The 14,016-nt window shown below is 39.8% G+C and overlaps 1 protein-coding gene across 2 annotated transcripts in view; it reads right to left on the bottom strand.

Moving 5' to 3' along the window:
* Positions 1–13,492, bottom strand: part of LOC146647940 (pituitary adenylate cyclase-activating polypeptide type I receptor-like) — a 32,736-nt gene extending 19,244 nt beyond the window's left edge. For both annotated transcript variants that reach the window (XM_085389693.1, XM_085389694.1), the window contains exons 1-3: positions 13,134–13,492; positions 10,126–10,295; positions 3,989–4,082 (exon numbers count right to left, since the gene is read on the bottom strand). In XM_085389693.1, the coding sequence (XP_085245819.1) occupies positions 3,989–4,082; positions 10,126–10,170 (139 nt within the window). In that variant the 5' untranslated portion in view covers positions 10,171–10,295; positions 13,134–13,492. The remainder of the gene's footprint in view (positions 1–3,988; positions 4,083–10,125; positions 10,296–13,133) is intronic.
* Between the last annotated feature and the right edge of the window lie 524 nt (positions 13,493–14,016).

The raw sequence follows: 14,016 nt of genomic DNA, 5'->3' as shown, positions 1-14,016 counted from the left end.
GAAAAGAATTTGAATGAAAACAACGGAATTAAAATGAAAACGACGGAATTAAAATGAAAACAACAGAATTTGAATGAAAACAATGGAAGTTTAAAAGAAAACAACAGAATTAAAATGAAAACAACAGAATTAGAATGTATAGAACAGAGTTTGAATGAAAGCAACAGAATTCTAAAACAAACAGTAGAATTTGAATAAAAAGAGTAGAATTTGAATGAAAACAACAGCATTTGAATGAAAACAATGGAATTAAAATGAAAACGACGGAATTTGAATGAAAACAACAGAATTTGAGAACAAACAATGGAATTTGAATGAAAACAATGGAATTTGAATGAAAACGATGGAATTTGAATGAAAACAACAGCATTTGAATGAAAACAACGGAATTTCAATGAAATGAACGGAATTAGAATGAAATGAATAGAATTTGAATGAAAACAACGGAATTAGAATGAACAGACCAGAATTTGAATCAAAACAATGGAATTGGAATGAAAAGAAAAGAATTTGAATGAAAACAACAGAGGTAGAATGAAAACAATGGAATTAAAGGCAAAGGAGCTAAAACAGCTTGTTTCAGAAAATGGACAAACTGAGTAACTGTACAAAGGCCCAGTCTAGGTGTGAATGATATATAGGTGAGAAAAATATAAGGACTTGAAATGATTGCAATGGGTTCCCTGTAGTCTTTTAGCTCCATTTTTGGTCTCCTCCAACTCGTTTAGGAAAATTCATGTGGCTTTTTAGATGCTTAATGATCCACTGTGTTCACCAGCTGTTTTGTGTGTGTGCTGTTGGACTCAGATCTTGTACGATGTGTTTCCAGAGCACTTTTAGTGCCTGCTATGGCAGAAAAAGACCAGCTCTTTGAGCAGTGAGCGTTTGGAGGAACAGTGAATTTGTGAGGTAAAAGTCAATAAGGCTCTGCTGCACATTTATCTTTTATTATCAATGGATATATGTTTTAGTATATAAACATTAATTATAGCTATTCTAACTCTGTGTATTTTGCACTATTCGCCGCCTTTTATGCTCTAAATTCACTGGAAAGACCATTAAAGAGGATGTTGAGGAAGGAGGTAGGCACAAGTACCTGCATTTATTCACAAACATGCACTGTCAGAGCCAAAATGACAGATTTTAGTTGGTCTAACATTTATCTGTGCACAGACACACCCTTGAGAGTATCAGCCCTTGCTGTCAAAAGAGCTGACAAATGATTCTGTCTGACCAGCAGCAGAAAAAAGCCCATCATTTCACACTGTAGGGCTGATGCTGTTTTAACAGTTTGTATTCCTGTGGAACCAAAAAACACACTCAGTGATCAGGAATAATGTCAAAAACACACAAAATCTGGAAACCGTCAGGAAACAGAACTATTCTATTGTTCTCCATTCTTGCCTGAAAGGATTTTTTCCTGGAAATCATTTCCATATGTTACCCTGAAAACTGTGAATAGAGCAATGGTAAAGGGTGACAGTGTGATGCCCTCCCTGGTTTGTTTGCCTGTTTCGCAACTATATTTTCCTTTTGCAGGAAAATGGTGAATGGTTAAGTATAAGTTTTTGCAAGCTGTACCTTATAAAGGAGCAACTCTTGAGGTTTTTGCAGGTTTAATGTGATACAGTTAATTCCCCTGGTGTCCCAGTTGAATCAAGCTGGAAGCAGACAATTTCTTAGCTCATTTCCATTTACCGGTTTCTGCTTTGTTTTGATCTTCTGCTATTCATCTGTCTCAATGCTTGAGTGATGCTCAACATTTTTGTTTTTATTCTATGTGTTGGTTTCACAGTTTTAATTTCTGTCTGTCTTTCTCTCCGCTCCCATCTCTTCTCAATCCTTCCCCCCTTTTTCTAGTTTATGCTCGGGCGGTTTATAGTGCTGCAGAGGCAGGCAGAAGTCTGATTTGTGTGCACTTTGAGTGTCTTTGTGACTGGGGGTTATCTGTTCATGTGCATATGTGAGTTTGTGCATGTGTCCGGTGTGTTTGCAGTGCTTTCTCTACTCTGCTTGGCTCTCTAATCTGTTTTGGTTCTGTCTGGTGAGCCGGACACAAAGCCAATTACCTTTTAAAGGGCAAATCTGAGCCAAATGAGCTGAACTGAGCTACAGAGGTAACTGGCTTAATAAAGCTCCCTGTCCCTATCTCACGCAAAATCTCATAGTATTTGCCGGGCTTCAAAAATTCAGCATATGAAAATCACACATCACACATTCTGTACTGTCCACGTAAATGTAAAATACATTTGTACAAAAAACACATGGCTGGATTCACAAGACTGGTATAATTTCATTTTCTGAAGCAGATTCGATCAACTGGTTTGACTTCCCAAAGGCCACGGCAGTATTGTCAAACATTTACAGTGCAACATCCACAGATAATTAATTTGTAATGAAAGAAATGTCAGATTTCTGCATACCAGGCAGTTTTATTTCCTCACAAATGATTTGCTGTCAGCAGAAAACAGCAGGGCGGCTTCTTTTACAGCGAGGGGAGGATCAGTTAAAGTGTCAAGGCTGGCTATTATGTGCTACTGCGGTCTAAAAACTGAAAGTTAAAAACAAAAATAAACAAACTGTTTGTGTTGCAGAGCAATGAGGGAATAAAATAATAACAGAATGCCCAATCCATACAATACAACAAATAAAAGAGTGATAAATTAAAGATGCCCAATTTGACCTTCTAAAGGTCATAGAAGCGCTATCAAAATCTGCACAGTCCAACATCCACAGATAACCTATTTGGAATCAACTGAAATCAGCAAATCATCTTAATTGAGAAACTGGAGACTGTTTTTGTTGATATCCGTTAATAAATCAGTTTGTTTAGAAATCAATTTTTATCAATCAGAAAAAAAGCCTCATCATAACAGCTTCTCTATGCTTTGTCTGACTTGTTGTTTCCTTGTTTTCATTTTTCTCTTCGCTTTTTCTCAAACCTCCATGTCGGATTTCTGCAAACCTGGCAGTTTTATTTCCTCACAAATGATTTGCTGTCAGCAGAAAGCAGCAGGACGGCTTCTTTTAAAGGCGTGGGAGGAGACAGGGATCGGTTAAAGGTTCAAGGCTGGCCAATATGTGCTACTGTTTGTGCTACAAAAAAATTGAAAGAAAAAATAAACAAACTGATAATCTTTAAGAGGACTGAAGGAATAAATAACACAATGCCTCATTTTAATCATTTAAGTGTGAGAAATTGTGCTCACATTTGCTTATAAATGACAGCTCTACTTTACCACCTCATACTGTGCAAAGATAAAGCGAAAACACTCAGATAAAAACAGACGAACCTAATGCAGTTTGCTGTGCAGCACGCAGGGAGACTACAGGGCCGACCTTTAAATCTACAGATGAAAAACGAGCTGACCTTACAGCTCCTCTCCTCCTTAAATTTGTTATCTTACACTCTAAATCTTTTACATTTTTCTTGTGTTTATTTTTTTTTCATGGCTCTGTTACTGTCACCAAAGCTGTAAGTCACAGTGCAGTCTGGGATTTGTAGTCTGCTGCGCATATTTCAAGCAGCAGGAGACCTGTAGCAGTCGCTAATGAAAACCACAATCCATAGCCAAGAAAATAATTGTTTCCAGGGCCCACATTACAAGTTTCCTCTGGGGTTTTTTTCTGAAAAGTGACGTGGATAAAATACAAAAGCAACTCGAGGAAAACATTTTTCTCTTTGCTCTACATGACTGGCCTTTTGAGGTAATGCATTTGCAATGTGAATCAGAAATACAGCTCCATTCATCTTTCATCCTTACATGTCCCTGTATGACCTTTTCAAGCATGAAAAATGCCAGATCATTGAGTATAAAAACAAGCCTGCATTCCATTAATTCCCATTAAGCTATTCATGACTTTCATCCGCAGATCTGTGTTTTTGGAGCTGACCGAGGCGTAGACCATGTAATCACAAGAGCACAGAAATGAAAAGCAACATATGAAAACGTTGCATACCCACACTTGGGGACGCATCCTCACTTACCATATTCTTCTCCATCTGATTTGTGCATTGCGATCCTCTCCATGCATTTATCATGTTCACGCTTTATTACGCAGTGCTCAGACTCGGAGGCCACCTAAAGAAAACACACAAGCGCACACACTAATGTGGGGAGACTCGGGAAATATAGTCCACATCAGATGCATTTGACTAGAAACACTCTTTTTGCTTGTTTGCTTTTGGTGTGGGTGCTCTGCAGAAGACCATGTCGTCCACTTGCTCACTGTGAATTATCAGGATAATGACCTGTGCTATTCTCATACGGGTGCAATTGGGTTTCTGCTAGCGAGGTGGCAGGATAAAAAACATGTACTGGATGGCTGTGCTGGACATTTGCATTCTCAAGCGCAACTCTAACCCGATCAAAGAGATGTTGCTTGACTGTTATAATAAGATCTATTGTAATAAAACATCCTCTTGTCTCTTATCCATTTTGAGTATCCATTGAGTTACTAACTAAATTTGGGAATAATCTTCTAACACAACCAGGGATTGGGACAGTGGTTCCAAAATTATGGTCCTTCAGACATCCTCTGCTAACCACTAAAACCAAAGCCCATTAAAAGGGCACACAAAAGCCACCACAGTGGAGTAAACAAGATATCATCTTCCTCCATGATGCAGTGAGGAAAGCTATTTACTCTCAGGCAGTAGACTTACAGTATGTCTGTCATCTTCTCTGTTGATGTACCCCCGCACTCTCCCTTAAGGCCAATCTCTATTTTGCACCTTTAGCTTTCTTGCAACCCTTCCTTTGCTCTCATGGTGAAATGATAGGTGTAATATATCCCAGCCCTCTGAGCCATGGCTGACTCATCACTCTATCTCCCTCCTCTTCGATATGAATTCACTTCAGGCATCGGTATTGAGATAAGATGGGTCATCAGCTGACTGTAAAGCACAAGAGCAGAATTTTGAAACACTCCAGGAATAATGTGAAAAATTATTAGAGCTATCCATTCTCTGGCACATTACCATTTAAAGGGCAACAGTTGTTAAATGCAAATAATTTCGCCACTTCTCTGTGATGGCAAAAAATAAGCAAGCAAGCTCCCCCCCCCCCCCCCCCCCCCCCCACACACACTTCTTCATGTTGTAATAACCGTTTGGTATTCTTCAATAAAACTAGTGGAGTGTTTTAAAGGAAGACCTCTCTGTACCCATCGCAAGCATCCATGTTGCTAAGCAGCAGGTTACCAGCCAGGAGTCAGCACACAGTGTAGGCAAAGATTCAGAAATGAGAAATAATTGGATGCAGATGACTAATATCTGTTTAGCATGAATGCAGGCAGGCCTGTAAGATGACAGTATGAAATGTGCTGTTCATTCCATTTCAAGTTACTCACCTGTTTTGTGCATGTGTGCATGTATGTATATGAACCGTTTCCTGTTCCCAAATAAGCTTTAAAATTGTATTTCTGCATGAAATAATCCAAAGATGTAGCTATGAGTGTAGTAAACATAATGTTTGCAGGCAGTGATGATTACTCAGAATGATGTTTACTGATTCTATCTGCAGAGTAACTTCAGTAAGGCTAATACTTTATGAAAGCATTGCAAGTTCATGCTACAGGAGTTTATTTTGTTATCATTCATGCTTGAGGACATTTTTATGTGAGTGCATGATACCAGAAGTAATTTTTACATTTGGTGTCTAGTGCTGTGTGCTGTTGATGTCAGTAACTTTCAGCTGCAATTGACAACAAGCTAACTTAAGTGCCTGAAAATGTAAGCTTGCTAAGCTTTGACATAGTCTTATCACAGTTATACATCTAGTAAAAGAGATCATATGAAATACGGTCAACTTATGTGACCTGATGTTTAATCAAAATGCTTTTAAGCTCATTATAAAGCAGTGCCTACACTGTAACAAACAAACAAACAAAATACAGTATAATGTGCTGTTTTAAAATGAAAATGTGTTCCATATTACTTTTTTTTTACACATTTACTGATTACTATTTACAGACTCTTTTTGTTAAAAAATGGAAATAAAAATGTGAAATGTAAAACTTAGCTCGGAGATAGTGTACTGGCAAAAAATGTACATTTTGGAGACTGTTTGCTTTCAAAGTAAAAGTTGTTCCATATGTAAGTTACTGAGTATTTGTAGAGAAACATGAAAAAGAAATGACAGTCAACTGTGGCATTTTTTTGAGCGGCACATTTTTAACCTCTGATTGTACCCAGTAAGAGTCAACAACCTCCAGGAACCACTGCTAACCAGCCAGGGAAAACACATTTTTCCCTAGCAACCAGTGGCTCTATCACGTCCAGACTGGCAGACAACTCTTAAGTTATGTCTGCAAAATACAGTATATAATGACCAATGTTGGGCAATTAATTATCTAGTTACTTCTTCAAAAAAGTAACTGAGTTTTGTTTTTGTTTTTGTTTACCTAAAAATGCAGCCAAGGCGTTTTTTAAAATAAACATTTCAAACTGTTTACAGAACAATCAGCTGTTCTGCATCAAATCTGATGCCACCCAAATTATTTGTGGTGGTCCAAAAAATAATTCCTGTCCACTATGAGATAAAGGAGAACAACAGCCTGATACCTGCAGGCCTGACAACAGGAGATGTATCACTCCTGTAACACCTGTAACATTCAGTAGTCGCCTCATTGTTCTGACACACAAAACAACTATTGACTACACTACACACTAACTACACAAGATTTGCGCTAAACGTCGAAAATCTCTCACATCTCAAAACACCGCCGCCACTGCTAAAACTTCCCCCTTCCTAAACAACTAAATGTCATGTTGCCATATCATTCTTTGATTGGTCGACATGGTACATTTTTCCACCAGTAGGAAAGGCTGGGAGGGGTGGAGGGTGTTTTTGCTCGCAGGCTTTCGAGCGTTTTCCTTATAAAACACTGTTTTTACCGTTTCTTCCCGCAGTAAATATAAACAACGATTGCATTCAGGAAAAAAACAAACACTGCATATATTTTTATCATAACTCTGGTTTTACGTGGCCTATCAACACAAAATCAAAACTGGTATAAAGTCCACACTTTACCCGTCAATTGTTCCGTCTGTCCTGCTCACATCTCCAATGGTTGTGCACGTTGTCATTAACGTGGCTTCACTCCACATCAGCCACGCCGCTTTGCTAGCTAAAACACCGGTGTCGGCGTAAGGACACTGTCATAGCCTGTCAACGATGTTGATTAGCTGCTTACCGGTATATACAAATGTGAATCGCATTATTGGCTGGACTATGGGATAAGGTGGCATCGTTCTAATCCTATACGGGAGCAGCCAGTCGCTTACTGACTAACACTGCAAAACAGAATTGTTAAAGTATTAATTTTAATTTCAATTCAGGTTAGATTTTTTTTCTGTGCCCAATCATGCCAGCAGTGCGCAATAGCTTAGAGGGAACATTGATGAGGACCTCAACAACTACTTCTTCCCCACTGCTATCAGTCTCTTGAACAGCTAACCTATTTTAACAGTAATAATAATTTTGCACATATGCAGGTCATCTTGCATAATATCTATTTCACACTTAAATTTTGTCTTTATTTATTTATTTATTTATTTATTTATTTATTTATTTATTTATACTGTTTGTATTTTATCTGTTCTATTTCAATTTGCATATATTAACCGGGCATCTGCCTGTGGACAGCAAAGAAAGAATTTCATTGTACAAACAAATGCTTTTCTTTGTACATATGACAATAAACACTTTGAATCTTGAATCTTTGAATCTTGGATCTTAGTTAACTGTTTAATTTATAGCTTGACCAAAATTTACAATTATGATTTAAAATGAGAGATTGCTAAGAAAAAGGCAAAACCTACAAATATACATAATATTCATGGAAACATACATAAATACAGTATCATAGTTGTTTAGAATTGAAGCATTAAAATAACTGTAACGTTGTTTATGCAGTTTTGTGCGAGAGAAAATAAATGTACATGGGAAATAAAATATTCAGAGATGTGTTTTTATCCTATAGCTTTAGTAGTATCTTTCTGTGTTACAAAACTGAATAGAAGTAAAACTTTTTGGTTTACTCTGCTACTTGGTATCGGTACTTCTTTAATTAGAGCTTCCAAAGGTACTGTACTGTAGGTCTGCCATTTACATCAGTTTGAATTGACTACAACCCTGCAGTGTGGCAAAACAAAACAAGCCTGCATGTGGTATTTTGACTAAACATGGGACAGACAGCATTGTGAGTTTTCCTTTTAGCTCTGTTTTGGAGTCCTAAAGCTTCTGGGGGCAGTAATGCTGTTACCTGCTAAATGCTTTAATTTGACTTCCCTTGCTAGTTGCTAGCTTTAGCACAGCCTACACTGGATTTTCAGAGCCTTTTTTTATACAATAATGTTGCTTGCTGTGATCTAAACCCACAATATTAGCAAGAATTTCTACCCACTTTAATACATCGTAGCTCTAATATACAAAAGAATGTGCATTAAGCAGTTATTGAGTCAATGGTTCTTAATTATAATCTTTATGCTAACATTAGCTTCAGATATTGTTAAACCTTGGTACCTTAAAGACTTTTGTGATGGGTCTTGAGGCCACAATAAGACAGCTAATATTGTGATTAGCACCTTTTTCAAGTTCTTTTTTTAAATGCGGAAATATCAGTATATAATGTGAAATCAGTATTTTTTAAACTTGATGGTAGAACTATGAGCATCAACATTTTTGTCACGACCTGCGGGATCGGCAAGGCGCTGATCAGCATCTCTTCACTCCTAGCCCCCCTTCTCTTCTCTTTTTCCTCTCTCTCTCCCTCTCCCCTGTTTTGCCGGAGCGGAACTCATGGCGGGTTCACGCCATGGGGTATGTGTGGAGTGTGGAAGGAGTGACAGGTCGCTAGCGGAGTGGAGAGAGGCTGTTTTGAGCGCGTGTGTGATTTCCCCGTGTTCCCTGGAGGCCTGGACCCCTGCCCCTCATGTCTTGTATATAGCACTAACCTCGCACTGTCTGTACATACACTTGGTGAAGATCTGTAATAAACTATCTCCGTTTGAACGCTACCCAGGAGTCCTGTGAGTGGAACCTCTAAGCGACTCGTGACAATTTTTGTATTTGATTTTAAAAGACACATAAAACAGGCATGACTAAGCTGCGTAAAAGTACAGGGCTCATCAATATATTTCTAAGCGTGCTTTTTAATCTCTGCTCCCTGTAACTCTTCTTCTCTCAAACAGATGTCTATCCAGATATGGCCTCCATTCTGAGGCTGCAGAATTCAGTTTCCCCCCTCGAGGCTATTTTTACGAGAGCCAGATAACTCAGTAGCACCCACAGAACCACACAACACAGATAATAACTCTCAGATGACGTCGCAGACCACTGGCCCACTGTACAGACCCATCGGACACATAATAAGTACATCACCACAGACATATCTGCCACAACAGTCGCTAAAGGTCAGCCTTAGATGGGCACTGTTCAAAGATGTCAGCTGAAGAAGCACTTCACATATGTCAGGGGGCGGTGACTTCAAGGTTGGACACAATGTTTCTGGCTGCCAGGTCACTTTATGAATTCATTTGAGTCACCATCATCAGCTGGCACTGCTGTGAAATTTTTACTAGCAGCTACAAAGGCAAAAAGAAACCATCATCACGAAAAGTACGATATTAACTATATTAAAGCAATTTCTACATCTGTGTGGTTTGGCCAAGGAAAGAGCTGCTATGCTGCATCAGTTCTCTGAATATAATTCCTCCCACACACCTTGCACAACTCTTCCATTCTGCTTTTCATTTCAATGAGACCACAGAAAAGTGAGTCACGGCAGATGGATGGGTAGTTCTCTGGTCAGTCAGGCCATCTGTTTTTGTGCTTGCCTTAATGATGAGCTGATCCTGAATCTGTAACGTATGCTGATGTGGTGTGCATGGGGGTGATTTCCATCCTTCTACTGCTTGTCACAAACACATCAGCAAAAGTGTGGATATAAAAATAAACCAGGCTCAAGCTGAGGAACAGGAGGATAATAACAGAGACCTAAACATACCCGTATGGATGGATATATGCATTCCAATGCTCCTGAACACCCGCACAAACAAACGCACAAACAAACACACACAAATCTGGACAACATACAGATAAGTGCCCAGAAGCTACTCACCAAGGGCAACAGAAAGATTGCAGTCAGCAGGAAGCCTCTCATCATCCCCTGGGAAGTGTTTGCATCCAAAAGGCTCCTTGCTATCTTCGTGTGTGTGTGTGTGCCTGTGTGTTTTCAAAGGGATGCACTAAAAATGCTCCCCACAGCGTCACCGTGCTTCATCAAGGGCTCTGAAACACAGCACACAGAGAAAAAACACTAGAAGAAGAAACAACAACCATCACTCAACAACATCATTAAGTTTTTCTGAGTCATAACAAGAATCGCAATTTGCAGATACACGTGTGTAAACTAATAATGTTACTGCTGCTAATTGTGGCGACTAAAATGGTTCGTTCTTGAGAATTTCTGCTTTATTTCAAGTGCTGACGTCACTGCTCATGTCAGATGAAGTGAATGAATCTGTGTAAACGAGACACAAAGCCAGAATGACCTGTAACGTCATCTTTTTTAAAAAAAATATTATTTTTAATTTTTTCAAGACTTTATTCAACAGACTTTAAATCACAGTGCACTTCTAAAGACTGAAAGAACTGTGTACTATAAATATAATTAGTGGCTAATTTAATGCTAAAGTCTAAGCCAAATTACACTGAAATGCTTCCTGATGCCTTTATTCATACTGAGTTGATTTTATAAGAGTTACACAACAGTTTTTGGACACTGTGGCATCTTTCATTTTAACCTTTATTCAAGGCAATCTTTGGACGTTTTATGGAGCAACTCTATTAAATAATTTGGATGTTTCCTACCCTTCTGCTTTTAAAGTATGTGTTTTATTGTTCCTACCATACCTTCATACCTTCTGACACACTTACACGGGCCTCACACAGTCCTACTTAACAATGCGCATGCGCATGAGAATCAATTCTGTCATCAGGTATTGTTTCAGGTAATTAGTAACCCTGAAGAAAAAAGATAATATTGTCACTTAAAAATAGAAAAAGAACAATTAGATGGGGTTTTTTTGGTGTGTGTATCAAAACAATGAATTTAAGTAGTTAATTAACCAGCAGGTTATTTTAGCTCAGTTGTCAACTCATATCAAATAATAACAGGTGCAGCCCTTCAGTGCATTTCTATACATTTCCATCAAATGTTGGATTTTGTTGTTTGCCTAAGCTGTGTAACATGAATATAAACAAGCAAAAACACCCTGATTTATACTGCAGAGCACAACTTAACTCTCATACTAGGACACATCAAACATATAAACAAACACAGGCCTTCAGTGGGTGTGCATGATTTGATATTTTGTCTCTAAAGCACCCCACACTTTGATTAAATCACATAGGCAACATTTTACTGAGTAAATAAACAACAGAAAAAGAGATGTCATCATCTATTCACTAAATTAAAACATGAACATGGGTTTTTGGAAGACAAATTGATTTCCAAAAGGCAAGAAATTTGGAAGATTCTTCTAAATTTCCTTTAAGATAATAAAATTCATGTGCCTCGGGTCAGAATTTAAAACATCCCCCTCCCGAACCTCCCTGACTTCATGTCTTACTCATCCGCTCAGCCTCCTGAAAACACAATGATTCACTGCTAACACAAAACACAGCAACACCAGAAACACATAACAAGCACACAACCAGTAAACCAGCAGACATGCACACCTTCTCCTAAAGATAATTCATGCACACATAGAAACAAATTCCACTCTGCATCCCCTCCTTCTTGTACTGAACCCAATTACCTCTAAAGCATCTCTCGGATGCTTTATCAAGTAACAGGACAGAGTGTGCTCAGAGGAAAAATCCAGAGATACAGAGGAGGAAGACATATGTCCAACAGGGCTGAAAGCAAACTTTCAGGGTGAGCAATCAAACCGAAATGCACAAATAAAACAGAGAGGGGCAGATAGGTACGGGGACTGGCATGATTGGTCCGCTCTTTTTCCCCACACTCCATCTATTTAACCCAAAAGCAGTCACGCTGCTCTGGGCTTCAAATGAAGTTAAAAATGGCCTTATGTAGAGCAAATCAATGTCTCTTTGGTCCTGAGAAAGCTCTGGTGCAGAAAACAACAGACGGGCAGAACTACCCTGAGGGCAAGAAAGCCAAGAGAGTCTGCTTCGCTCAGTACTGAGTCACCAGGAAATGTTGGAAGGTTTGCAGCCATGGGACTATTCAGGATTATTCACTGCATGGAGCAGAAGACGAAGCTATAACAGTTTTTACTCACATCTGTTTGGCACGGATGTCAACAAAAGCTGAAAAGAAAACACTGGGAAACACATCCACTCACCAACATGCCAATCAACCAAAAGACTCTCTGTGTGTGTTTGTGTCTATAAGCAGATGCATGACAAAAACAAGAGAGAAAATCTGAGACCCAGCTCAGATTCCTTAAAGATTTATTTTCACTGCAAAGGGGATTTTACAGAACTCTTCCCCTGTATGTGCGTTGAATTCCCCAGAACATTGTGTTGCATCAATACATCATTTCCAATTCAAAGCGATCCGAGAAAACCGCGTCCAATCAACCCACTTCCAATGCCGTGAACGTGTACCGCAATCCAAAACCTCCACATACATTCAATGAATGTTCCTTTGCTGAAGCACAGAGGTCACATGGCCCACATACCGCGGATCGCAAAACGTCGGTTGATTTCTATCATATCACAGGGAGAAGAAATCCGTCTACACAAGACACAGTAAGTGACAGCTGCTTTCTCCTTCGCTAAACCGCACAGAAGGGGCGATTTTTTTTGCCCTGTCTTTTTCCTTTATTCCCACATTCGCACATCTTTAACACATCAGGCATGTGTGTGACCCTCGCTTGCACATGTAGCAGGAAAAAAAACCGTCAGCCTTCCCCTTTTCACGGCACATTCACTCGAAACGGATTCACTGCTTCCCATTTTTCAATAAAACACACACACACACACACACACACACACACGCACACACACACACACACACACACACACACACACACACACACACACACACACACACACACACACACACACCCCGGAAAACAAGTCAAAGCAACTTACCGATGCCTAATTTTCACCTGCGCAAATGTCTGCACATGGAGCCATCGGCATTTACGGTTCTGCGGCGGTGTTTCTACCTTGTTTTCACTCCTAAGACAATTAAAAAAACAAGAAAAGCCCGTCCTGGGAAAAATAGACAGGTGCCGTTACTGCTGCTGTTGTTGCTGCTGCTGCTGCAGGACGCACTCACCGCTTTGGCTGCTGCGGCACCACGATGAGGTGGAAGAGGAGGAGGATGATGATGATGATGATGAAGGTGTCAGTACCTTCGGGGTTCTCGCCTCGTCAGACACGCAGAAAGCCAAGTGAGACAGCTGTTTAGTCTACAAGTGCATCGACGCAGCGCGGGGAGGAGACAGATTTTCAAAGTCTGGGATGTGATGGAAGAAAAAACATCCTCCTCACGTCTTTGCGTCGCGTGCGTGCGGGGGACTTTGTTTCCAAAAAGAAACTACTCATAAAACTCTGACATTTGCGCCTGCGCCTTTCAGACGCTCCAGAAGGTACAGGGTCCGGTCCCCTGCTGTGCGCAATTTGTGAGGCACTGAGTGGGCAGCGTGATGTGCGTGACTCACATTTAGTCAGAACTTTAACATCTGAATTCCTGCATGTGCTACTTAAAAAGCCCAAATTGCATGCTGGTCGAGTTAAGACTGTCAACTGGACTCCAAAAGGCGTGGCCCGCAGAGGCCACTGTGGCCCGCTGGCGATGCTGTTTACTTTCAGGACCACGGACAGCACACACAAGAAATCGCCGCAGGGAACCAATGAACTGAAAGCAACGCCTCCAGTCAGCCACGCGACCTTTTATCAGCAGCTAAACAAAGCTTAGGTATCAATATTGAGCTGCTTTAATTAAATCTCCAGTTGAGTTTCTTTGTTG

Source organism: Rhamphochromis longiceps, linkage group LG18, assembly GCF_057381845.1.
Source record: "Rhamphochromis longiceps isolate RC_006_pf linkage group LG18, R_longiceps_female_GT1.1, whole genome shotgun sequence".
In the NCBI taxonomy this organism is placed as follows: Eukaryota; Metazoa; Chordata; class Actinopteri; order Cichliformes; family Cichlidae; genus Rhamphochromis; species Rhamphochromis longiceps.
Note: the sequence above shows the minus strand (reverse complement) of the source record. Positions and strands in the feature narration are given on the sequence as shown.